A 12,155-nucleotide genomic window follows, 5' to 3' on the forward strand; every position below is an offset into this window, starting at 1 on the left:
AATACAACATACACCATTGAAGGTCGCCTCAGAATCGCCTATCGCGGCCACGGTGGGGATGGGTAACCATCACACCGTGGCACAATTTACCTTCCCAGGAGGCGCTTTGTTTGAAGGCATGCGTTCACCTCTCGCTCGAATGGGGTAACGAGTTGGTAAGCAAATAATTGCTTACCAAATAAAGTTACTCCCTATCCAGATTAATTGACGCAGCTACTATACAACCTCTATACAATGATGTATAGAGGTTGCGTCAATTAATTCCGGTTCGAGGGAGTACTAAAATATAGGCAGGTAAATCACGGGATAACCTATTAGAATATTTATATGTTCATGTTGAAGCGCACGGGCAATTATTAGTTATATGTACAAAAACAACCGGGAATGTGCAAGATAGGAGGAGGGTTCAGTGCAGCACAACAAACACCCAGGCCCGTCCATTTTCTTTCGAGCGCTCACCAACAAGCTACCTATCCATCTGCTCCTCCTGGCATCTGGGGAAGAGGCACGATCCCCTCCCAGTCATGGCGCTTGGAGCAGCCTCGCGCCGTTGCCCGTCGCTTCGCTCACGATCCACGAGCTCTCTGGAGTTCTCTCTTTGCCTTGTAACAAGCCGCTGCTGGTTCTTACTCTGTAAGGGCATACACGACCGCAGTTCTGCTCGGAGTGTACACCGAGAAAGAGCGCGGCCTGTTGTCATGCGGATGTTCCTGCAAGGGCATCAGCAATTGGGAAGTTGATTCAGATTTGTAAGCAGTTGAGTCAAGACGAGTCAAGTGACGCTTGAGCCCAGACTTACGGTTGTGAAGTAGTCGACATCATGATCAAGCCTGCTGAATCCACCAAAGAGTGCATCGTCGGAGTCCAAGGCCACCTGATTAAGAAATAGCAGAAACTGTCACAACTAACAAAAACCCAGCCAATTGTCCAAATGGGGCTGCTCTAAAACTGCTAGGATGGTTAGGGTAGATTCGGAAAATAGTTCTAGTATTAGACCGAGTCCAACTGAGCATAAAGATTGAAACAAACACTTAAGTAGATAATATGAATGAATGGTATGTGCTTCGGGGCTGTTAAGAACAACCTTCCTATGGCTACAACAGCTCGAGCAAATTCTTTTCTTTACAAATTACCCTATTCTTTATATTGATAGCTGCACGACCAACAAACTCTATCCATGTGGAATTAAAAGTTGTAGAAGCCCCCACTAACCCTACTGGTGAAGGGTGGACAATGAAAAGGCAAGCATACCTTGTACTTCCCAGGCTTGGAACACCCAACACGGTAGTCAAAAAAGCTATTGCTCCAGTGGAAGTTGAAAACAAATACCAAATCTCCTCTTTCGAAGATGATCACCTTATCTTCCTCATGTTTCCGTGAAACATACTGGTGCTCAGATGTCATAAACTGCAGTTACATTGTCAGTGCTGGTATATGTATCAATACACAAGCACTTAAGAAAATAGTTTTGGTGAAAAGCAATTCCAGCTCCGCCTTTGCACAGTTTTCATCTCATTACAGGAATTAATTCTACACTTTTTTTACCACTTGAAGAGACTGACGTTAAACTGTGACTTGTTATGCAACAAAGACAAACCAGTGACATACCCCATATTTTTCCTCAAGATGCTGCATTGCCTGATCGAACTCTTGCATACCACGATATCTAAGAAAATCTGCATCTCCCTGCAAAAAATCATGATATTTTTAATGATCAACAACTCTCAACACATACTTATGTTAACGTCTACAAAACTACAAAAGCAATGTTGATCTTTCCTAACAAACATTATGATTTCATCAAGAAATAAATGGCCAATAAAGATCTAGTGAGGGAATGTAATAGCACAGCTAAAACTTACAAGATCAAATCTACGGCGGCATTTATCATAACTATTGTTATTTCCAGGGAGAACTTTGCCGGTTGGAAGAGTTTGTGGGCCTCTTGGAAAATCTATCCATTCTGCCAAGTAAATAGAAGTTAACTTCCTCCTTGGAAGCAACAGATTACATAATACATACAATGTGAAAGAAAAGCATGGTTCAAATTACAGTAAATCACAATCATGCAGAATGCAATAATGTTGTAAAGACTGACCAGGATGCCCAAACTCATTTCCCATGAAGTTAAGATAGCCTTCACCACCTAAACCCATGGTGACAAGCCTGATCATTTTATGTAATGCTATGCCACGATCAATGCGAGGAGTTGAAGGCCTATCCAGAGCCATGAAATCATACATATCCTGCACAAAGAGAGCTTGATATGTTCATGCTGTTCTATGTCGGATAAATAATTTACAGCACAGTACCAAGTATCAACTGTCCTGGAATAAAACTACACTGGTATAAAAACAACTGTAGTTATAAGCACAATATGAGACACTTTTGTTCCCTTTGGAGTCCCAAAAACTCATAAAATTGGAACAGAATCTTGCTCTTAGTATGGTGGTCCTGATTAGAATGATGTGACCGTTTCCTTTTGAATGTGTTTCCTTACAGGTGCCACTAGTTACAAAGATGGCGCCATAATAAAACCTCAAGGAGCGTGTAGATGCAGACTTGTGACCAAACTTCCCAGAGCTGTTACTAAGCATATCTCCAAAATGTATGTTGTAACGAGGACTCGGCCAGGAATCTATCCAATAAAAATCACTCCTTTAGGCGGCATCCAAGAAACACCAAAACTATTTCAGCCTTCAGGCACTATGGTAATCATCTAAGAAAGAGCCAGGTGACTATACGTCTGTATATTTAAATTCAAGCAAATAATTCGTTGGATTTTAGCCTATTAATAAAATTTGCTCAAGATTCAGATAACAGATCACACAGCTACACGTGACTTTGGCTGGTCTCGGAAAGGAATGAGCAAATGAACGGTAACATAAGCAATCAAATAAATAAGAACAGAAAATTGCAACATAACTGTCAAAGTTCACAAGCCGCCACAGTACCACATGGTACGTTTTCAGCAAATTCTGCTCAAGTAACAGTTGGGAAATAGCTGGTGATGGGTGAGGCAGCCAATCTTTATCACAAGAAAACACTAGCAATCTGATGAGACAAATCAATTATGTACTCCCTCCGTTCCTAAATATAAGTCTCTGTAGAGATTTCACTATGGACTACATACGAAGCAAAATGAGTGAATCTACACTCTAAAATGCATCTATATACTATGTGGTCCATAGTGGAATCTCTACAAAGACTTATATTTAGGAACGGAGGGAGTAATTCTTTTGGTCCAAAAGTAACAGCTAGTACCTTATCCATCAACCAGAATGCAATAGTCTTGTCACCAACTAGTGCTTGATCATGACTTTCTGCATAAGTTACACACTTCTCAAGCCACCTTCTATTTGTTAGGGTGTGCACAATATCGCCCATTTTCCAAGATTCGTCACTTTGCCTGTGTTAAAGAAATGCTAAATTACACTGCAGCATATTTGGACACTTCCAAGAATGTATTAAGTACCAACAGCTCACAGCTTCAAAAAACATGCTTAAACTACTCACACACAAAAATAATGATGCAAAAAACTGAAAACAGCTTTTGTAACGGCAGAGAACAGCAGCAGGAGCACATCATTACTACAAGAGGGCAGAAATCTCTGGTATCCACCAAATTGGTTGAATAGTTAAGTTTATTATTGCCAATGTATCGAGTTAGTATTTAAATCTAAATAGCACAAAGCAGAACACAGATCATGACAGATTGGCAGCTGTGTAGTAGCAATAAGTATTTGAGCTTTAGTCGCGTTCCTGCATATCTATCTGGATCATCATAAAGTTTTTTTTACCGAGCCTTTTGTCAGCCTTTTCATTAATTACAACTAGATATGCTACATGACCCTGTATATTCCTTTTGTAAACCTAATAACGATTTATTTTATCTGGCTAAATTTATTACCTACTGCCCATCCTTAAACAGGACAAAAGGTGAACACAATTAATGACCACAGTTTATATACCTACTTTCCTCATATACGGATATAAATAATATTGTTTCTGAAAATATTGCTAACTGTGTTGACTGGCCTGCTACAGCGCAATGTACACTGCCCAGCATAAAGACACTAGCCATTACATTTCCGAGATTTGCTATTTAAATCATGTATTTGACTTCTCGTATTCAAGCTGATAACAGGCAAATGTCTAGATATTCACATACATATTTTCCTTTTTACCATTTAGAAAATGTAATCTAGATCATTGTGCGCATGTAATCACCAATATTCCTGCACTTACTTGAGGAGTTCAATCCATTTATCTGCTACAGCCATATGCAGGCGGTAGTCAAAACCAACACCACCATCTGGAACAGGGATGCAAAATGTAGGCATTCCACTGACCTGAACAATTTCACAGTTACACAAATTAGAACTGTGAACAGTTAATGCTGGCAGAAGCGGAACCTCCTATTTTCTCATGAGTTGAAAGCTCAGGATTACTTGTTTGTGGATGTGTACACTAACAACATACAGTGAGATTCCATAGCAGTGCAGGAATTTAAGTTAAACCACTATTACAAATACATGTACAGAACACACTGAAGTATAATTCATGTCCTTGGGAATAGCCTCTCATTTCCAAAGCGTTTATGGAATCAAAGTTAGCCTTCTGAAGCAATTGACAAGGTTGCCCATTTCTTCCGCAATTAAATAAATAATACAACATTAGTCACACACTCCCACTTATTGAAAAACCCAAACAAGCATACTATCAAATAAATTACAGCCATCAAAAAATATGCTCGTAAGCTTGAATGCCCTTGCACTTTTCAAATTACCTAAGTGATGCATTATCATACAAGGTATAAATTAGCATTGTTATGAAAAGAGAGATTTTACCCCTAACAAAAAGTGTAACAGACTGATCCCCAAAATAAAACTACTTAACTAGTTAAAAATCATAAATACTGTAAGCACTTACATCTTCACCAATGGATACAGCATCAGGATAAAGTCCATGAATTAGATCGTTGACCAGCATCAAGTAAACTACCGCATCAACATCAGTAGCAAATCCAAAATATTCGCCATAGTTCCCAGTAAATGTCATCTAGAACAAGAAACAAACTTAGAAAGAAAATAAATAATAATCACTTCCAATCTTCCATGATCTCATCAGGTAAAATTGTACAAGCATACTAGGGAACTATCTAAGACTCCGTAGCACAAGTCCTGATCATGATACATGTTATGATGCATAGCAATTGTTTCAGTGCCCTAAAAAAGTTACTGAAACCACTTGATGACTTACTTGTAATCCATGGTGAGTATACATCATGGAGGTCACCCCATCAAATCGAAATCCATCAAACTTATATTCTTCAAGCCACCATCTCGCGTTTGACAGTAAGAATCTCAATACCTGCATAAGAATAGAATATCAACATGTGTAAGAACAGATTAACAGGAACAGTTAGCCAAATATGGTGACAGAAGTCAGAGCTACATACTTCCCAACTCCCATAGTTGAATAGACGAGAATCCCACATCCAATGATGGCCGCGTGGACCACCGTGGAAGTAATGTGTATCAGTGCCATCGAAACCATTCAAACCGTCAAGGGTATTATTTGACGAATGACTGCAGGGTACACAAAATCATTGATGAAGCAATGCAACTGAAATAGAATCAACCAAACCAAGTAGAAGGAAAAGTAGATTAGGTACAAACACATAAATATGAAAGCAAGTGGCTAAAGCAAACAGATGGTCTGATGCATATATGGTGACAAGGTCTGATTTTTTTGTTGAAGTGTTGACATCTATCTATATTATTTGATGTTCCCTCTGATCCAAATTGATTGAAGTTCTAGATTTGTCCTAAGTCAAACTTCTCTATATTTGACCAAGTCTATAGAAAAATGTGATATCTACAACATCAAAGATGTGCTAATATAATAAAATAAAAATTGTTAATCTGATCAAAGTAATTTGGTGTTGTAGATGTTGATATATTTTCCAATAGACTTGGTCAAACTTAAAGAAGTTTGACTTAGGACAAATGAAGAACTTTAAGTAATATGTTCAAATGAATTCAACAGGGAAGTAACATCTAGTATGAAGCTGGCAAGTGGGGCCTGGCCACTTATCAGTGAGGTATTGCTGTCAGTTTTCCAACTTGCAAACTATATGTAGTGCCACGAGTACATGGCCAGTTGATTAATTCTATTGATAGCATCTGAACTTCTCAATCCACATCTATGGCATCAAATTGTGTTGCCATTACAAAACGATATTCTATGGAACTGTCAGTTTACTACATGTACCAAATACATTTCATGTCCAACTGGTTTAATACATCTGAGAAAAAAGAAGTCACGTAGCACAATTATATAGAATGGAAAAATATTCGGCGATAGGGCCCTGCCATTTAGGATGGGAAAATTTTATTTTTGCCACTCTAGTTTTTGCCAATTTTCCTTATGCCACTCTAGATTTTGACATTTCACTTTCGCCACTCTTAGCTTTTGACAATGTATCATAATTGCCTGATTTTCCCTTTAGAATACCAGATAAACAGTAAAACAGCTAAAATTAAATTGGACTAATTACCTATGAACAATATCCATAAGAACAAGCAAACCAAGCTCATGTGCTCTATCGATCAAGGATTTTAAGTCCTCTGGAGTTCCAAAACGGCTACTTGGTGCAAAAAAATTAGTAACATGGTACCTGGAACAAGCCAACAACAATAAAATGATCATAAAAGTCAGAATACTAAGTGTAGTTGTACTATATATCTAATAAAGGATTATATCCAAATATTTTATGTGCATGAAGCATTAGGATGTAATAGCTCCAAATGGGTGAAGAGGTGTATACAGAAAAAAATGGATTGTGTGAATACCCAAAGCTTGCATAGTATGAATGCTCCTGGATTGCCATTATCTGCACTGCATTGTATCCAAGCCTTTTAATTCTTGGCAACACCTCATCCCTAAAATTAGCATATGAATTTATCTTCGGTTCCTGTGCAAGATCACACTAAAATATTCAGATGCATCCTCTAAGTATTGTGATGATAGTATATATTAGCGATGCCTCAAGACTCAAGTTTCCAAGTAGGTTACAAAGAATTAACTATATCCTCTTCATAATGGGAGATCCCTGCAGTACGTACACCTCAGAACAATGGAAGTTTTTGAATCGCTCGCAGAATACAGAACGCTACCCCCCCCCCCCCCCTCTCTCTCTCTCATTAATAAGGTAGGAAATGGCTTGCTGGAGACGCTCCAATGCAATATTTCTTACATCCTAAGTGGGAAATCTTAAGCTAGTAACATGGTTACATTATACCGAGCTATTGCAACAACAATGGAATTCATATAACTATGCTCTGACAAAAAAAAAATAGATATGACTTTCACATGCCCACTGCCTCCAAATGCAATGGAAATCTTACAGAAGACAAAAGAACAAGCAGACAAAGAGGAAGCAAAGTTTTGCACTTGCCAATATGAAGACATTAGAAAATAAAATCGAGGTTGTCAAGTGAATGCACCATGTAATATGTTAACAGTACATAACAGAACTAGAAAATCCATAGAATAAACCATCAGACCAGAAACAGGTGAAATAACTTATTGACATACCGGGCTGCTCATTCCAATGTGTGATTCATAAATCCTTAGTGACTCTGGTCGTTTAGGTTGAGGATGTTGGAAGACATACTTCTCCTGCATTTGCATGTAAATATCCTTAGTAAATGGTCACAAAAGGCCAAAATGGAATATCCTAACCAACAGAGAACACATAAAAGAGCTATAAGATCTTATGTCACACACAAGCATACACACATCACCAAGGTTGGTTGCCCCTTAGCCCTTAGAAGGTGAATTAATGCATATGTCACTTCCAAATTCAAAAGTATTGTCTTGACTCACATGTCAGTAAGAAGTGGGTATTAAAAAACTGTAACACTGGAAATTTCATTTAATAATGTAATGTAGATCGATACTTACCTCTTCAGGTGGATCATAATATATGCCATTGAAAGGTATTTCACCTGGAGCCTGCACAGAGAACTTGATCCAAGCAGAAATTGAATCCTTCACACCGGATGGAGTATCCATCCGTATCTAAAAAACAGAGAGGAAAAGGGACCCTTAGTAGGCAGAGTTCGAAAATGCTACATCCTCGACTAAATAATTGGCCAGCTTACCTTTACACGTGAGCCATGAGGAATAGCTGAGGATCCATCAGCGTTGTTAGGGAGGAAAATCTCCCAAACACCATAATCATCCTGAAAAGACCATATCAAATATCTGCATCAATAGGAGCAAACCTTCACTGATAGCATGGAAATATGCTCATTGTAGATGGAAAAGCACACATAATGCAGATGGGAGTGTTGCACGTATTCATTCATCCTTAATATACTCATTTTCAATCTCAAAAAGATGGACTAAATTCAGTAGAATCTTTGGGCTGAAGCTTAAGACACTGACAAATTATACCATTTTGATATGATGTAGTTGAGGCTCAACTTTAAGGAATGTGCAAACAGCTAAATAAATACAAATAGATGTATCAGTAGTTATGAAGCAAAGGTGGAAAATTGCCAAGCTGTAGACATACTCTGGTCATAGTATCTGCATTTGGATTCCAATTGTTGAAGTCACCTACTAATGCTGCAGACTGTAACAGGGTGCAAAAGCCAGATCATAAATTTATAGTAACTGGTCAGTATTCAGTAAGCTAATTTGTAAGTCCAGTAAGCTAGTTGGTGAATAGTGACCATTAACAATAAATTGGAAGGTGTCTGTTAAGACTTAAAAGACATACATGCGCTCCAGGAGCCCATTCTCGGTAAGTGATACCTTCAGCACTGGAAAATAGGGGAAAACAGGAATATAAATTTTCTTATAAGATATGCAATTAGACGATACCTTCAGCACTGGAAAAAAGAGAGGGGAAAACAGGAATTATAAATTTTCTTATAAGATATGCAATTAGACTAGTGGAGGCGTTTCATAATAATAAAGCTTTAAATTTACCTGCGGGTAAATCCAAGCTTTTCATAACCACGAGAAAATGCTTCCAATCCACCTTCATGTTGGTCAATAGCAGCACGAATTCTCTTGTATTCGCTGTATCTGTTGAATCCACCGAGGTATACCCAAAATCATTCGAATTTAGCAATGTGTTTTCCCCAAAACAAAAAGGCCACAAAGATAAGAAACTAAGTTTCCCAACTGGTAGATTTCCCCCCTAGGAATTTGGTAGAGGAATTAGCAAAGTAAAATCTATAACCCATCCACCACATTTTCATCAGTTTGCCACTCTTTAATTGTAATGATCGGAGACAGTTATTCGTATTGCAATTTTGAGCAAATTGTAGCCATCAATTATACATTTACTTCCCAGCATATTCTCAGACCACGAGGGGATCTGTATGAAATGGTGGTCCCTAGTCTTTGTCTCTTTGATGTTCCCCAAATTTGCATGATGAAAGGACCTTAATTCAAAATGAGCGAAAGCAGCGGGTAGGCATTACCGGTAGTCAAGATGGCTCCGAAAATCTTTCAGTGTTGGGTCAATCTCGTATATTTTCTGCCCATCTCCTGGTTTTGGGACAACTCGCGGTTTCTCCCCCACGACTAGTTCCTTAACTCCTTTGGTTACACCATCAGTGATTGTTTCCACAATGCCCTGAGTCGGTTCTGAAGATTGAAGTTTCTCTGCAGTCCCCCCTGTCATGTTCACTTCCGCCGTTTGCTCCTCGATATCTTCAGGTATCTACAGCACGAAAAATAGCAATTGTAGAGCAGACTGACGAAACCCCAAACGGTGCATTATGTTGTGAAGTTCTTGCTAGAATGCACATCCATCTGATTTTTTCAGTGGCCCAAGAGCCAGCACGGGGCCAAGGCTAACAAAATGAACAAGGCAGTGCAGTACTGCACAATGCTGATAGAAGAAGCTCGAAACCTGACGCATCCGTGGTTGGTTTCATCCGGCATTTGGTAAGTGAATAACGATTGTATGAAGATTTACCGGCACGAGTGTGTGTACCTGTAATTCTTCAGGTTGCGCCGGACTTGCCAAGTCGTCGCTCTCGCCGTCAGGCACCAGGACCTTCCCTGGAGAGGCCGCGCGGCTCAGGACGGCGCCTGCAAAATGCAAGGATGACTACAATAGTGAAAAAACGCCACAACTTGCAGTTACAGCAAGAACAGGAAGAAAAAGAGTGAGAAAATATATATCAGAATGAAACGAGGAATGATCAAAGCCGTGGTAACACCAGGGCCTGGGTGACACTAACGCATTTCCCCGCGGGGGAAAAAATACAGGTTCAGGAAGCGCGATCGCCTAATCCAGCTATCTCTCTCACTCATGGAGATCAATTGGGGAACAGCATCGAACAGGCCATGCGCGCGCAGAGGAGAGAGAAGGGGAGCCAAAGCCAGACGGGGAGATTCGAGAGAGCGAGGCGTACGAGAGGAGTCCTTCTTCCTGAGGAGCAGCGACGGCAAGTCCGCCCCGCCCCTCCGCTCCGAGCCGGCCCGCGCCACTCCGACGCCGGCCCGCGCCACACCGAGAGTCGCGCCGGACACCGCGAACGTCGCCATCCCCGCGTAGTGATTGAGTCAGCCAGTCGCCCAGATCTCACTCAACCCGCCGGCCGAAATGCAGCGCGGAACCCGAGTGATGGAGATATTAATTGAGAAGCGATGAGAAGGGGGAGCAACGTGTGCGGCGGGGGTGGAAGCTGGCGGGTACGGTGCAGTGCATGGGGATGGGCGGGGGAGAGGAGATAGACGCCAAGCCGGAAAGGGGACCCACGGGGAGTGTGCCGTGTGTGAGTGTGTGTGCGGCGTCGTCTTCCTCCCTCGTGCGCGCGCACAGCAGAGGTGGCAGCGACGGACGGACGGTGGAGGCGACGCTGCGTGCGGGAGGACGAGATCGCAAACCAACGGCTGGGAGCGCGTTTACCTGGCCATGCCGTTAGCGGCCTCTAGTACCCTCGTTTATAAGTATTTATTTTGTTTACAAAAAACATTTATTGTCTCCCAGACAAAAGCAGTTGGTGAGTGTCTGATTGTCCGTCGTCTCCGACCGATCATCCGATCTGCACGCATGCGGGCCAGCTATGGCATTTTCGTGTAAAAAAAAAAGACCACACCACTCTGCTCCAAAAAACAAATTGTAGGGTACATTATGTATTTGTACATGTATGTAAATGAAATCGTAATACGCATACTTTCAGTGTCATCCTCTTCTCGACTCGACAACTGGGATGTTGATTTTCAGTTCTTCGTTTCCACCTCGCATGGACTCGTCGGTGCATGGTTTGAGAATTGCATGTCATGGTGGTTTGAGAATTAATTTTCCTTGTTTGAAAATGCATGTGTTTGCCAACTCTTGCTTCCATTAAAAAAAAGTGTGAGCTATGAATTTCCAGAGGGGAAAAGGTGCATGGTTGCTCCCTCCATCAGGCCTGATAGCATCATCATGGTGTTCATGTGCGTCTCTCTTCCTTGCTCCGACGCCCATAGATGACCCCATGTGTCACGCACTCACGTCCGCTGTCAGGCTCAAGCCTGTGGTGCTGGGCTCCTGCGTGAGCGTCTGTCCAGTTCGAATGCGCCTGTTTTGGTGGTCTCGCGCTTAACTTTGCAGCTGGTGATCCTAGCAGACGTTTTGGACTGGTTGAGCCTTTTGTAAAGCAGGGCCTAAATGGCCTGTTCTTTTAAGAAAACTAGACGCTAATCTCTCCACGACCCACCGTCCGAAAAGAACAAAAAAAAAATCTAAAATGGAGGTGTTTCTGAATTCTCTGGCTGCAAAACGGGCATCAAGATCTCACTTCGCCATGGTCATTATGCTACCACCTGAAGCCGTGCAGTCATGCTTATTTTAAGCCCTCGGTGATCCTTTGTTCCTAGATACAGGAGAGATATTTATTAAGCGTCAAGCCTGGTGACCGGTGTGACTGGCGGACGACGGAGGGAGGGACCGGCCGGCCGAGTTATCTTAGCGTCGTGGTCCCTTCCCCGTGGACATGTCCGTTCGCTTTCGCTTGCTGTTCATCAGGAAGAAACAAACGAGAAGTACAAGAGACCTGCCAGGAGGCTCTCTCCCGACCGTTAATTCAACAACTCCCCTGTGACTTGATATCCTCGCACCTTTTGCACTGCCGAAT

General features: G+C 41.3%; 1 protein-coding gene across 1 annotated transcript; it reads right to left on the bottom strand.

Moving 5' to 3' along the window:
• Positions 1-299: 299 nt before the first annotated feature.
• LOC109744483 (1,4-alpha-glucan-branching enzyme 2, chloroplastic/amyloplastic) lies at positions 300-10,802 on the bottom strand. Its single transcript, XM_020303607.4, has 22 exons — positions 10,449-10,802; positions 10,025-10,122; positions 9,507-9,748; positions 9,007-9,105; positions 8,795-8,837; positions 8,588-8,647; positions 8,172-8,252; positions 7,972-8,088; positions 7,603-7,686; positions 6,858-6,979; positions 6,563-6,682; positions 5,462-5,591; positions 5,263-5,373; positions 4,933-5,061; positions 4,249-4,352; positions 3,265-3,409; positions 2,099-2,246; positions 1,863-1,963; positions 1,609-1,686; positions 1,252-1,407; positions 800-874; positions 300-710 (listed from the first exon to the last, which is right to left on the bottom strand). The coding sequence occupies exons 1-22, from the start codon at positions 10,579-10,581 to the stop codon at positions 627-629; spliced, it is 2,460 nt and encodes an 819-aa protein (XP_020159196.1). The 5' UTR covers positions 10,582-10,802; the 3' UTR covers positions 300-626.
• Between the last annotated feature and the right edge of the window lie 1,353 nt (positions 10,803-12,155).

This window comes from Aegilops tauschii, chromosome 2, assembly GCF_002575655.3.
Source record: "Aegilops tauschii subsp. strangulata cultivar AL8/78 chromosome 2, Aet v6.0, whole genome shotgun sequence".
Lineage (NCBI taxonomy): Eukaryota > Viridiplantae > Streptophyta > Magnoliopsida > Poales > Poaceae > Aegilops > Aegilops tauschii.